Below are 13,671 nucleotides of genomic sequence, written 5' to 3'. Positions count from 1 at the left end.
TTTTGAAAGGGACTCAGCCCTGAAGGCAGCCTCTGAGCATGCTGACCAAATCAGGCCCCACACACTTATCCCTCACTTATCTTCCTCCCAATCATGGATCGTCCTGGGGCTTAGGTGGGAAACAGGTTTCCAAATGTCTAGAGTGGATACTCCTCTTAGGCTGGTGGAAAGTCCTTTAGTAGTAGGCGGGCAGAATCCCAATAGGATCATTCTCCTGTAGCCATCTGGCCTGACCCCGTCACAGGTAAAAATGAGAAAGGAAATAATAGTGTGAGGCAGCAGAGTGAATGCCACGGGCAGGAATTCAGGCGCCACGGGCAGGAATTCAGGCACCAAGGGAACTTTTATCCTGACAATGTAGGCATCAAGTGAGTTTAGCACCTACAGCGTTTGGCAGAAATTTTCTGGATCTCAGTGGAGCCTAAATGCCAGACATAGGGACCTAAGTCTGGAGTTCTTGGTAAATATCTTGGTAGATTTGGACCAAACAGCTTTTTGGGAGAACTAGGAATTTTCCATTAAATAAAAATATTTTAATAATACTAACAATAGGCCAAAGATCTGATCCTACTACCAGTGGAGTTAATGGAAAGTCTCCCATTGACCTCAATGGATCAGGATAGAAGTTCTGCAGTAGGACTTCAAGATTTGACCAACTAACATTTTAAATTTATATAGCTTCATTTATCCCAAATTACTGCATATACCATAGGACTGAAAAACTCTACCTTACAGAGGGAAGGTTGGCAGTCATCTGATCAACTCACAGCATGTTGCATGACAGTGCCAAGAAGAGAATTACTAGCTAAAGATATCATAGCCAAGCATTACACATATGCATGGGGTCTTAAGTGTCCACACAAAACAGAAAGGCCCCAGAGCTCAGTTTTTAAGATCTCATCTGAAAGACCCACACAAGGAGAAATGGATGAAGTATGATTTATCTTCCTCAGAAAGCTGAGGGACTGAGACAACTCTGCCAGGGGTCTGAACCCATGTTTACAAAATGCAAGTATGCTCTTACTTTACAAAACAGTGGCTTGGTCACTTGTGGATAATAAGTATGTCTACTCAAGAAACCGGAAAATATGATAAAGTCACTTAAAATTATACCTTGAACACGTTATTTGTTCCACCACTGAGGCTGTTAATAGACCAGGCAAGCGATCCATTTGGAAATTCATTTTTTCTCAAAGGAGCTGCAGGAATTGGGGGTAAAAAGTTGACAGTAATTTGATAGCGGACAGAGTCTATGGGTCCATTTGGCTGTGAAGGCTCACTCCAAGATATATTGATGGTGTCATCAGACAGAACCAGTATCTCAATGAGGTTAACTGCCTCTGGTACTGAAACAAAAAGCAAAATAAAAATCTTGTAGATTTAGATGACAAGGGTTATTTTCAGAGAAATCAAGAAGAAAGTATCAGTATAAAGGGCTTTAAATATACACAAAAGCATGTGACATATGATCCATTTTTAATAATTACACTCTACCCCTACAAATCATACACATAAAATCCACATTCTTGTACATCAAAAACTGTGCACTGATTCAAAAATATTTTGAGATGCTTTATATGTCTTCGGCTATCCCACAGTCCTAGCAGGTACACTTACAGCTACTCTTCTTTGCCAGCCTGGCAGTGGAGCCACAGAACTCATGCTCTTTGCCAGACTCCTACCTGGGATCTCAGATATGCATTTACTCTAGGCATGCATTAGAAAAAAAAATGCCCATATACTGAAATCAGAAATTTTGCACACTGATAATTCAACAATGTCTGAAGATAGAAACATGAAGGGTAGGCTTGTTATGTTGATCATCTTGAAATATAAGGAGTAAGTCAAGTTTGAAGAAAGACAGTTCAATAGCTTTAATTTTATAAAGCGTGCATTCTAACCCAGAGTCAAATTCTGATTTAATTTTGTTTTGCTTGATCTAAAAGCTAGAAAGTTAGAATGAGGCTTCATGCAAGGATAGCAAGATCTAGAAAGCCTGGTTTTAGGGAAGTCTGTGTTTGAGAGATTCCACATCAAAGAAGTTACAGTTTCTGTACATCTTGCATTGTTAATCTCTCTCTCTTTTTTAAAACAAAAAACAAAAATAAAATGTCAGCTGCTTTGAAGCACTACAGATTTTTCTTAGCCGTACAAGAGTGTTGCCTCTTATGATCTTGAGTTGGACTTTGGCACATATCCTAAGAACATATGAAATGATACTCTGTTCATGATCTGTCAAGAGAAGTACAGCCATCCATATATAAGGAGAAATATTTAATAAGGTATCAGTCATCCTACAATGAGATTTTAAACCGAGCAGATGCACTGCACTGATATTTTCTGTAGTGAAACCATCATATTCTTGCATTTCATTCAAATGAACTATTAGCTAATTTGTAAAAGAAACACAAATAAAATATCAGCTCATAAGTCATAGAATCAACAACAGTTAGAAATTGAAAATATTGTTAGGCTAACCAAGTTCCTGCCTATCTAGTATTGTTTCCTACAATACATTTTTCAGTGCTTTGTTTTGCCCACTTTTAAGTTTATCAAACAATGAAACTTTCACGATTTATCTTGAGAAATGGTTTCATAATCCAATAGATCAAACTGTTAGGAAGTTTTCCATACTAAGTTTTCTATATTGCTTATTTTGTTTCCATTCCATTTCTCCCAACTATACCTTCACACTACGGAATCCATTCCAAACCATTTCAAATAATAGAATAGGGCATTTTAATATTAATAAGGATGCACACTGAATTGTAACTAGAGCTGAATGATCATTGTACATATTTTCCTTTGAATATTCAATAACATTTTTAAATAAGCTTATTACAGCCACGCTTAGAGATTTCTCCTCCACTTCATTTCCTATCCATGTCAGTTGTTACTAGATGACCACTTTGAAAAAACAAATCCTCTTTTGATATTTACAGATACTCTTTGAACTGATATATGGCATGTCCATACTGGTTCAGCAGGAAAACAGTTTTATAAATGGAGGGCTAGACAGGTAAATGTCAGTATTAGGTTTATAACAAGGTAGAGTCCCATACACATCAGAATGAGGAGAATGTGCTTTGTAAAGCATCATCATTTACTTCTGCAGTTTACTTAATTTTTATTTGTATTTTTCCCTAAAGTACACTAATGTTTTGGCTACAAGATCATAGATTATTCAAGTGAAATTTGCATAGGTTGTGTTGATAAGGAAAACAGATTTCCTGCTAAGAAATGTGTGGAGTAAGAGTGACACTCAGTGGCAAGACCAAAGCATTTATTTTTCCTAGCCCTATTTCCTTTGATTCGCTCCCTCTTCTGTATTTGCAGGGATGTAAAGGTTGATTCAAGCTTCACTCATTTTGACATAGAAACAATGGGAAGACAGAGAGGATCCACAAAGTTCTGATGTGTTGTTAAATATGCTAGGAACATGAAGAAGCTTTGACAGCAGCTGATTTAATTCCAAGCTTTAATAAAACTGTTAATCACATGCAGTGGCAATTCCAGGCCCCAGCATGCCAAGCACGTGCTTGTGGAGGCATGCCACGGGGAGCGCTCTGCCGGTCACCGGTAGGGCGGCAGGCGGCTCCGGTGGACCTCCCCCAGGCATGCCCTGCTTGGGGCAGCGAAATGTCTAGAGCCGCCCCTGCAGAAAACTAAGAACAAAAGTCAGGAAACACACATATTCCGACAGCAGTGTGGAAGTTAGATTCCTGGGGGAAAAAAAGACTTCATATTGCACACACATGAAATTATTTTGAAATGCTGCCTCAGTCAGAAAGAATCACCACAGTTGCTTAGCTATTGCTTTATGTTTTCTCAGGAAGTCAACAAGCCACGGCATTAATGGATCACTCCCTATGGACTCAGATATTTCACAGGTTTATATTTAGGGTTTCAGTTTTTCAGGGGTTATTTATTTCATTTTTCAATAGGGTGACCAGATGTTCCAATTTTATAGGGACAATCGCGATATTCAGGGCTTTTTCCTATATAGGGACCTATTATCCCTCATCCCAATTTTTCATATTTGCTATCTGGTCACCCTATTTTTTAAAAGATTTTTTGTTTTAGCAATTTTTTAGTTTATGTAGATGTCCACAAATCGGGGTTTTGAGGACTTTCTCTTTGTATATATCACAATGAGTAATTATATGCATTACTCATTACAGTGGTACATAGCAAAATAAGTAATCCCTTTGTAATGTTCTGTAGTGTGCTTCCACATAGTATACTGTTTAAAACAGCACTATGTTAAAGCACTCAAAAGAATCTTTAGTGCTTACCAGCAGAATCTACAAAGACCAATTAATGCGCACCATGTTCATGCACTTTGGAAATTACATCCCCTTAGCTCACAGTACTGCTTTATGTAGACAAGCCCTTAGATCCAAGTAACCATTTCTGGTGTTTTTCTGGTGTCTATTGGATAAACACTGATTTTGGTTTTTTGCTGTTATATCTGTGTGTTTTATCACTCTTTATTGGTTAAAACTGAAAATCAGAAACCTTATTTATACTGTTAGACCTCCAGCCTTTTGTGCAGGTCTGAGTAGATTAAATTTTGAGCAGACACTTCCAAATTCTCTAGCAGATGATACATAGTTAAAGATAAAAGCCCTTATTCTGCTCGCACTTACATTGGTGTACTTCAGAAATAACTCTAACTGAAGTCAATAGAGTTACATTTGCCTAAGTGCGACTAGAACTAGACCCAAAAGTCAGAGTAGAGCCTAAAACTCACCTCCATAAAGAGTTGTGCCAATGGTCTCTTTTCCCAAACGTGGCTGCTCAGAAGAATCTGAATAATAGTTTTTCACAGCAGCTTGTATCACATAAATTGAAAATGGCTGTAGGCCTTCAATAAGTGCTTCAGTATTTTCCTGAAGTTCCTGTAATTAAGAGGCAGAATTACAGACAATAAATACTTTTAGAAAATAAAGCACTGTATGTCCGAACTAGCATCTGGCAATGAAATGGGAACATACGATTTAATTACATAGGAAAAAATCAAAATATCGCAGTACGTTTTCCTAAACGTAAATTTAAGGATCATGAAAGATGCCAGATTGACCACATTAGAATGTTAACATCTCTAACAGATCAGGGACAACACATGTCATCGTCCTGCAATTGACCAATGTCTTTAATCCTGATTTCGGTGGTCAATTCTAGGAAGGAACTAGGGTACGTCTGTTTTTGTGCCATTTTAATCCTTGGCCTCTCTACTGAGATTACCAACAAGGATTTCAGCTAATTAGTGCCAAGTGTAACGATGTTTTTGTCACTGAGACCCACAACTCATTTCATGTAAAGTACCAAGGAATCATCAAACTGTATCGTTTTATGCACAGATAATGAACTTCTTCCATCCCAGAAAATGTTTTGTCATTGTCATGGTATTATAAAGATGTGAGCTAGGGATCTTATCCAGCCTTCACTGAAATAAATGGAAATCTTATCATGATTTCAGCAGGCACTGGCCCAAGAGCTAAGTGCAATAATTACAGCTACAAAGACATATTGTTCAGTGACTGTCAGGGAATTAGAAATAGCAACTGCGCAAAAAAAAAAAACTAAAAATAGAGAGCGCAAAAGTACGCTCATTTCCTACGGCAAGCACACAAAGATACCAAATCAAATTGGTCGCAATGGTTATTTAAATAGATTGATTGCATCCACAACCTGCTTTTGAGCAGTAGAAACTGAAGGGTCCCTTCAAATGAGCTTTAGCATGGAAATGTTAATAAAGTAGAACGTCAGAGTCCTCTTGTGTGCAAATATGTTACAGAAAGGCAGAGAAGCTACATTTCTGGCAAGAAGAATTATACAGAAAAGGTGGCATGGTTTTATGGAGTGGGAAATTAATGCATAGTAGTGTCTGTCTGTGGAAACAAGGTTTCATAATGGAACATCAAACATTTAGAAGTGTCATGGAATCACCTTTTCATAAATGATGCCATGCAAGTTTTTGCTCCAAAATAGTCTTACCATTACTGTACAATGAAGGCCAGACAAACAGCGGGCTGAGCTCCTGACATCATTAGTAACTTTTCCATAGTACACCAGGTATGTTGAAGTAGGGCGGGTTATGCCAGTGCACAGAAGTTGTGTTTTGACAGGTGGTAAGCTTACTGTAAAACTGGTGTTTGTAATATTAAAAATAGTAGGTTTCTCAGCATTTGAAGCTAGAGTCAGGCATCCTTTATCTAGAAGGGATGGGAGGGAAAACATTTTGAAGTATAACAGCTGTAGGGACAATCCAGATTTTAGATGTGATCCTACTGCCTTTAGCAACAGAAAGTATAACTAGCAAATACTATCTTTTCACTGGTTTCATAAACAGATGAAGAAACACGTCTGAATTTAATAGTTTGGGTTCATTTTTTGCAGCCAGTAAAGGTAAATTTTTTCAAAGAGAAAAATTTGTTTATTTTCTTGTAAGTTATTCAAGGACAGATTTTGAAAGGTATTTAGGTGCTCGTTAGGCACTGTAGGAATATAGGCCCACATTAGATTTGAGTGAACTATGGCAGAAAATTGAGTTGGGATATTAGCATGAGCAACAGGCCCAAAGCATTTGACCAAAGAGAATATGACCCTGAGAAAGAAGAAATGCTGTGTTAAAGTTGTAGTGAGCCTTCAAAATACCTGTGTTGTCATATTTAAGGTTTGAGCTGAAGTAATAGAAATAACACAATTAACTGGGTACCAGGTACAGTAAATAATTGGCTACATAAGAAACTCCTTCATCTGGCCTTAGCTAAGGTCCAATAACTGGCAATGACTTCACTTGTTTGTTAAAAGGTATAAAAAAAGTAAACCCTTTCAAGGGTTCATTGCTAATACCTGCCTGACCAAGCTGGAGCCAACCAATATGGGTCTAAGCACCCTGAGTCAGCCCTTTTGTAAGTATCTTGATCAAATGCTTATAAATGTTTTGTTACTGCTTGGATGTAGTAAATTGCTTATTATTTAGCTTTTTAGGCATGTTTAGAGCAATTGTAGCCTTTGGATTTAATAAAGTTATGCTTAAATTAGTGCCATGGAAATACCCTGCATAAATAATAATTCCAACGGACATCTAAATACCTTTGAACATCTGGCCCTTAGTTACTATGGTAACGAGTGCACTATAGGTAGATTAGACTGAATTTGCCTGTTATAACGGAAGAAGAGCTGCAGGGCAAAGTCTAATTTTCATTTGCAGTGATGTTTTCTCACACTAACTTTTTTCATCCCTCTGCTCGCTAATTAACTCTCACAATTCCACTTTGAGTCATCAGACTGTCTTCAGGATGCCACACTTACAGCTTTCCTGTGGTTCCATTGTAAATCACATCTTTTCGTATGACCTGCAGGTTCCAAATTCTTTTAAAGAGATATTCTCCACTACTCACATCCGTGCTGATGGAACATAAGCAGCATTATGATGCACTCTGACACGAGGCAACATCCAGCCAGTTCCTAGCTTTCATTCTACCTTCTAAAAATGGCATTGTATTACAATCTATTGAACTGTCCTACGTATCTAAATCATTTTCCTCTGAAATCCATCTGCAGCGGTAAATTTTAGATAAACACTCTTAGAATAATTTACAATCCAAATACATTATTTTAAAAAGACATGTTAAAATTTTAAAAACCTGCTACCTGGGTAGGGCTGCATGGCTGTGCTGTAGGCTAAGATTTGCACCTGTTCATGTGCTCTTTCCTGAAAGAAGAGAGGTTTGCTTTCTTTATTTGCTTGACAAATTTTCGTATAGTCTTTTGTTACAACAGTCCAGTATATAAACTGTCTGTCGACAGTCAAACTACCAATGGTCATGTCTGTAGAAAAATATTACAGAGTTATCTTTCAGAATAAAAATAAAGGCAAAAGTGCAGTTAGATACCCATCCCACTGAAAGTTAAAATGAGTTGAGCATTTAACTTGCATCTGAGTCTTAGGAAAGCTCCTCCTAAAAAAAGACTTCTGACATTTTCTGACATGTCTCATAAAGGTGAAACATTTCCCTCTTTAACAAACTGTAGATTTGATGCCTTTTCTTCTTATCCAATTATTATGGTTAAGATTAATTACAGGAAGTGTAATTCAATAACGATAAATACCAGTAATTATAGAATACAAAATTGTGGCTCATCATTCACCTTGAATGGAATCCCTCTCTTAAGGAGGAGATGTTCCCTCACTTCCAAGATGAGATGAGATGTTAAAAACCAGCAACCACCACTCTATGCAGCAGGAACACTACACATCCCAAAGACCCTTTTGTAATAGGACATTTTTAGCGAAGTCTCTTTGGCTACAGTGTCTAAGACCAGGCTGAAAACTGAGCCTGAATTACCATTACAGAGTTATCAGGGTATGAGTCATCCTATAAGACTTTTTGTGCATGGAACATCTTCACCACATTCAAGCCATTCCCCTGATGATGACAATGGAGACACTGAGGCCAGTATTACCCTCTGGCATATCTTTTTGGTTGTGGGAAGGAGGCACACAAATTCTGTCAACAATATTAAACCCTCTTTACGTAATGTGACAATGTGGTAGATACAGTGGCATCCATTGACGAGCAGCAGGAGTTGATGCAACACTGTATCTATCTGACTGATGATTTAATGGGAAACAATAATTCCTGCAAATATCCCACACTGTTCTTTTCCCCTGCTCTGTTTCAGTGGCAAGCACAACTAAATATTCTTAGACTTCTTTTTCCTGTCTTCACTTCAAAGTGGTTAAAGTTGTGGAGAAAATCCATGATGAGTATTGCATTAATTTTGCTGAAAAGTAAATTCTTTGACAGAACAGTAGGGAACAGACTGAGAATTAAAAATGCATCAGAGAGATCTCACCTTGAAGACTAGGAACACTGATAACTCTCCAGCAGTGGCATCCATCTAAATCTGAGGCCCAGATTTCATCCCTTCCTTTGATAAAGAAAATATGGGCTTCCTTGGAGTCAGACATATCTATAGTCATTGCTCTTCCAAGCTCTGTTTCAGTGACATTGCAACTGCAGTAGCTTCTTCTTGTCTGATGTTCTAAAGGTGTGTGTCCCAAAATGTGGTGCGTGGTATTATTCAGGATATCATAATAAAATATCCAGCAGCCCGAATCAAAGGCTTCTATCCAGTACAGACGACTATCAAACAAAATGTATCATTTACAATAGAAAATCTTGCTCCAGGCAACCTACCTTAAATACAGTCTAATGAATTAATACAGCCATAGAATCATTACAGTTATTGTAGGGTAAATACAATGGAATTCCCTCAGAGTGGCATCAGGTTTGGTTTTTTTGGTGTCTATTTGTTTTTGGGTTTGTTTTGTTTGCTTTTAAACAGAACATCTTTAAACAGAGGTCCTCTATGACCAGAATTACAATGTGCAGATTGCAGAAAATTTTAATTTAGCTACAGACTTCCATTTTGCTTCACTATAAATGGAGTTTCATGTCAGTATAGCCAACACTTGAAGTCTTTAAATCAAGAATGGATGTCTTTCTAAACGATATACTTTAGCTCAACTAGAAGTTGTGGAGACAGAGTTTCACCCAGTAATGGCCTGTGTTATGCAGGAGGTCACACTAGATGATCACAATGTTCCCTTCTGGCTTTAAAAAACTATTAATTTATTTAAATTACTGTATTTCAATTAAATTAAAAACAAAAGTAATCGGTCATTTCATACCATACCTTAAGAAAGGATACATTGAGAGAGATGATATAGTCAAGTATTGGATACTTGATTGTACATTCAAAGTTTTAAGGGATTTTGCCTTGAGTTCAAGATCCATAATAAATATTTGAGTTCCTTTCAGTGATGTTTTCAAGGCAACAAAGAGGTGTCTTGCAATCCAGTCAATTGCAAAAGCTGTGACATTGCGGAGAAATCCATGTTTGAAAAGCTTAAGGGAAACAAGAAAACAGTTAGTACATCAGTTCAGAAAGTAGAATTTTTAATCCCACAGGAAATGTGGACATTTAGAAATTATCAGAGGGGTAGCCGTGTTAGTCTGGATCTGTAAAAGCAGCAAAGAGTCCTGTGTCACCTCATAGACTAACAGACGTATTGGAGCATGAGCTTTCGTGGATGAATACTCACTTCGTTGGATGCATCCAACCAAGTGTGTACTCACCCACGAAAGCTCATGCTCCAATACGTCTGTTAGTCTATTTAGAAATTAGTTTCTGTTTCCTTTAGTAACAAAGTCAAAATACCAAAAATCATCAAATGAGAAATTTTGACTTTTTTGACAGAAGCAAAAGTTGTCATTTCAAATCAACATTTCAACAGAACATGTTGGTTTGGTTTTCTTAAATCAAAAAATAAAATAAAATAGCCATTTTATGTTGAAACGAAAAAATGTTTTATTTCAAAATGTTGATGCAAAATGAAAATTATGATCAGGACATCTCTTTTTGGAAAATTATTTTTTTTCAATCAGCTTTGACATTTTCCAGCAAAAACTTTCAGTGTCAACAAAGCCATATTTTCTATAAGAAAACTTTCCACATAAAAACTTTTCAACCAGCTCTAACAGCTACAGATAAAGCAGCCAGACCAGATGAGGATTTTTATCATATTACTAGAAATCAAATAACTCAGTCATCTACAACCTACACTAAGCATCTCATACAAGCTGGCAATAATTAAAGCAGAATGGGCCATGTTTCTACTGCTGTTTTCCCCATTAAAAGTGATTGGCTTGTCAGGTTTCTCTTTTCAGTTTTTATACTACAACAGGGCTCTAATTCATTACATAGGAGGTCCCAAAATAATCTCAATAATATGCATATATTTTACATGCTCCTTTTAAACAAGGAAATACACAACAGAATACCTGAAGCCTGGAATTATTCTGTATGTTCAGAAGAAAAAGGGAATCTTCCTGGATATAATACATTGTCTCATCATTAGCAGTGTAACAGACACCCTTTATATCTCCTTTTGCTGAAAGACTCTGGATGGTCTGATTTCTGTCTATGTCAATAAAGACCATCTTGTTGGCAGAAATAGTTATGAGAGCTGGAACTGGAAAAAAATCTGGAAGGGAAAACGAAACAGAACAACTGATACCAAACTCTCTGACAAAAATGTTCATTCATCATGATAAAGTCAGGTACTAAACAAAAATTAACAAAGGCCCTGCACAAACTGTGTTTGAAACTGCACTAGCCACAAATATGTAAGCATATTTTTAGGATGGTTTCGCATCACGGCCTTCCCCACATCCTAAGAACCATGTTCTACAATAATTTCCTAGACAACTTCAGGAGAAAGCCTATAATGTGATTCAGCTAGTACAGTTCTCAGAAAAGCATCCCAATTCACAGTGCCCAGGGAAACTGTGAGAACTGTCCTAACCACTCTGGAGTTTAACACAATTGTTGCTTGCACAATTTCAACCAGAAGGGGAACTGGGACTAAATGAATAACAATATCTACACAGGAACTTTTACAGCTGAGAGCTGCAAGCACACAAAGGTGCCATTCAAGGTAACATTTGTATTAGTTTCAACATAGTATAATGTGCTGATGTGTGTATTATACTGCCTTTTACTGGAGCGTCATAGCTGCTCGTTGTTTGTGATTATGTCATCCTTCAGTGGACTATCGACAAAGTGTAAGCCTTGATGCTAGCAACAGCTAATGGATAATCTCTGTTCACTCAAAGGATAGAGATTTAGGATTTTTGATGCAGGTCATGGGTTCTAATGCCCCATACTACACATGTGCTAATAAACTAGCAAAGTGTCTGTTGTGTGCAGCTATGGATTTTTTACAACAGTCCAATGAAAAGTTCAAATAGTTGTCCTAGTTTGTTACACTGGGAAGTGGCTAGGGCTCAGTATATGACATTTGCCTTCATTCAGAGAATAGAAATTTGTGGCTGTTTGCACAAATCATCCATGGCCACTGCCAATCTGAGCTGTATTTGAACCATCGTCCTAGTTGTAAAAGGCTCCATATCTCATTACCAAACACCTGTACTATTGAATCCACCATGCATTAATATTTGCATTGCAAAAGGTGGTAGCTGAATATTGATACCTGATGAGTTAGCTTCTGCTATATGAGATAGAGGTCCTGGACCTGCCGATGTGAAGGCTTGCACCTGGAGATAAATGGAACAGGAGAAATGTTCAGTAGCAATCTCCATTAAGGCCCCAGTTCAGAAAACACTTAAGTACATGCTTAACAGTAAGAACATGAGTAGTTCCACTGACTGCCCACATGTTTAAATTTAAACATGTGTTTAAATACTTTGCTGGATCAGGGACTGAGTGAAGGGGGGCTTCCAAAGGTGGTCTGGGCAATGATAGTTCATCTTGTGTCTACCAACCACTTCTAGGTCCCCAAGCAAAGGAGACAGGCTTTTCTCATTTCTGATAAGAGATCTGGAAGCACTTCTCCTGCTGCTTCATGTTGCAATTCTCCAGCAGGCCCAGCTGCTTCATCCTTGGACTAGGATGCAGCAGAGCTCACCTGGTCCCTTGTGTTTTGAATTTAATGCATTACCAAATCATGCATTATGGGCATCTCAGTTCTCACTTGATAATGAAAAACACAATGCCATGCTACATTTAAACATGAGTCATCAAAGACCAGCTGGTACCAGGAATCACCTGAATCCTCACGTTTCTTCAGTGGTGGGAGCTGTCCTTGATCTGTGGAACTAAATTCTGTTGGGTCTTTGACCCTCAGCCAGCCCAGGATTCAGAGCTACAACTCAGTAGGATCTGTACTTAACCTGCTGCTGCTACTGGGGGTTTGGAAAATGGGAAATTTTCCTTTGGCCACTCCAAGCCTGCGTAATAGTTATGAGAGGTAAAGCAGTATTGCTCTCCACATTACACTGACAGGCACAACAAAGCACTACATCTTGTCATGGTTATAACACCAAATAACCAGATCATCACCTGATTAAGTTTCCATACCTGAAACCTCACTGTCAGCCTAGGAGGCACATCCTTGAGCGAAAAGGACATCAGAGAGGGTGCAATGTTGCTTGTATTCCATTCTGTAAAAGTCTCATTGGTGCCACTTTGATTTACTATTTGATAGTAAATTCTGAACTTTGTTAATGCTCCATTGTCTCTCCTAGGTTTATTCCACCTAAATTCCACTATAGCTCTCTCTTTGCCGCCATATGTACCATTATGTGACACATATATTCTGGGATTTGCAGGGGCTGAAGGAACTGTATTAAAAATACACACAAATATAGCAGAGAACTTGTATTAAAATATGATGTTCGATAACTCCTGCTTTTACCCCTGAGTCTGGCATCTACGATTAGTTTAAGGCACCTAGGCTGCTAAAGAGAGGGAAAAAAACATTCAGACTTGAATACAGCAACTTGTGCAATTCATTCTTCAGCCTAAAATTGTCCTTTAAAAACAATTTGATTTTAAGGTAGAAATGTGAATATTTCATTAAATAAATAGGTATGTGAAGGCATGAGTGTGTGTTCTAATGGTAATTCCAAAACTCCCTAGCTATGACTGTGACTGCTATGTGTTTTTCATTGTCACATGTGTAATTGATTTTAGCTTGATCAACAAAAATCCACACAACTGGCACTATTCTATACAACAGAAATCCGCTAATGTCAGTGGAGCTGTCCTTATTTACATCACTCACACAGAGCA

At 37.8% G+C, this 13,671-nt stretch overlaps 1 protein-coding gene across 1 annotated transcript in view; it reads right to left on the bottom strand.

Annotated features, from left to right (window-relative positions):
* Positions 1–13,671, bottom strand: part of ROS1 (ROS proto-oncogene 1, receptor tyrosine kinase) — an 89,408-nt gene that overhangs the window by 36,135 nt on the left and 39,602 nt on the right. The window contains 9 exon segments of the mRNA XM_050951615.1: positions 1,114–1,346; positions 4,754–4,901; positions 6,001–6,218; positions 7,663–7,839; positions 8,869–9,158; positions 9,712–9,923; positions 10,860–11,062; positions 12,071–12,134; positions 12,958–13,220. Of these exon segments, the coding sequence (XP_050807572.1) occupies positions 1,114–1,346; positions 4,754–4,901; positions 6,001–6,218; positions 7,663–7,839; positions 8,869–9,158; positions 9,712–9,923; positions 10,860–11,062; positions 12,071–12,134; positions 12,958–13,220 (1,808 nt within the window).

The sequence above is a fragment of the Gopherus flavomarginatus genome, chromosome 4 (assembly GCF_025201925.1).
Source record: "Gopherus flavomarginatus isolate rGopFla2 chromosome 4, rGopFla2.mat.asm, whole genome shotgun sequence".
In the NCBI taxonomy this organism is placed as follows: domain Eukaryota; kingdom Metazoa; phylum Chordata; order Testudines; family Testudinidae; genus Gopherus; species Gopherus flavomarginatus.
The sequence above is the reverse complement of the archived record's forward strand: the minus strand, read 5'-3'. Positions and strand labels throughout refer to the sequence as shown.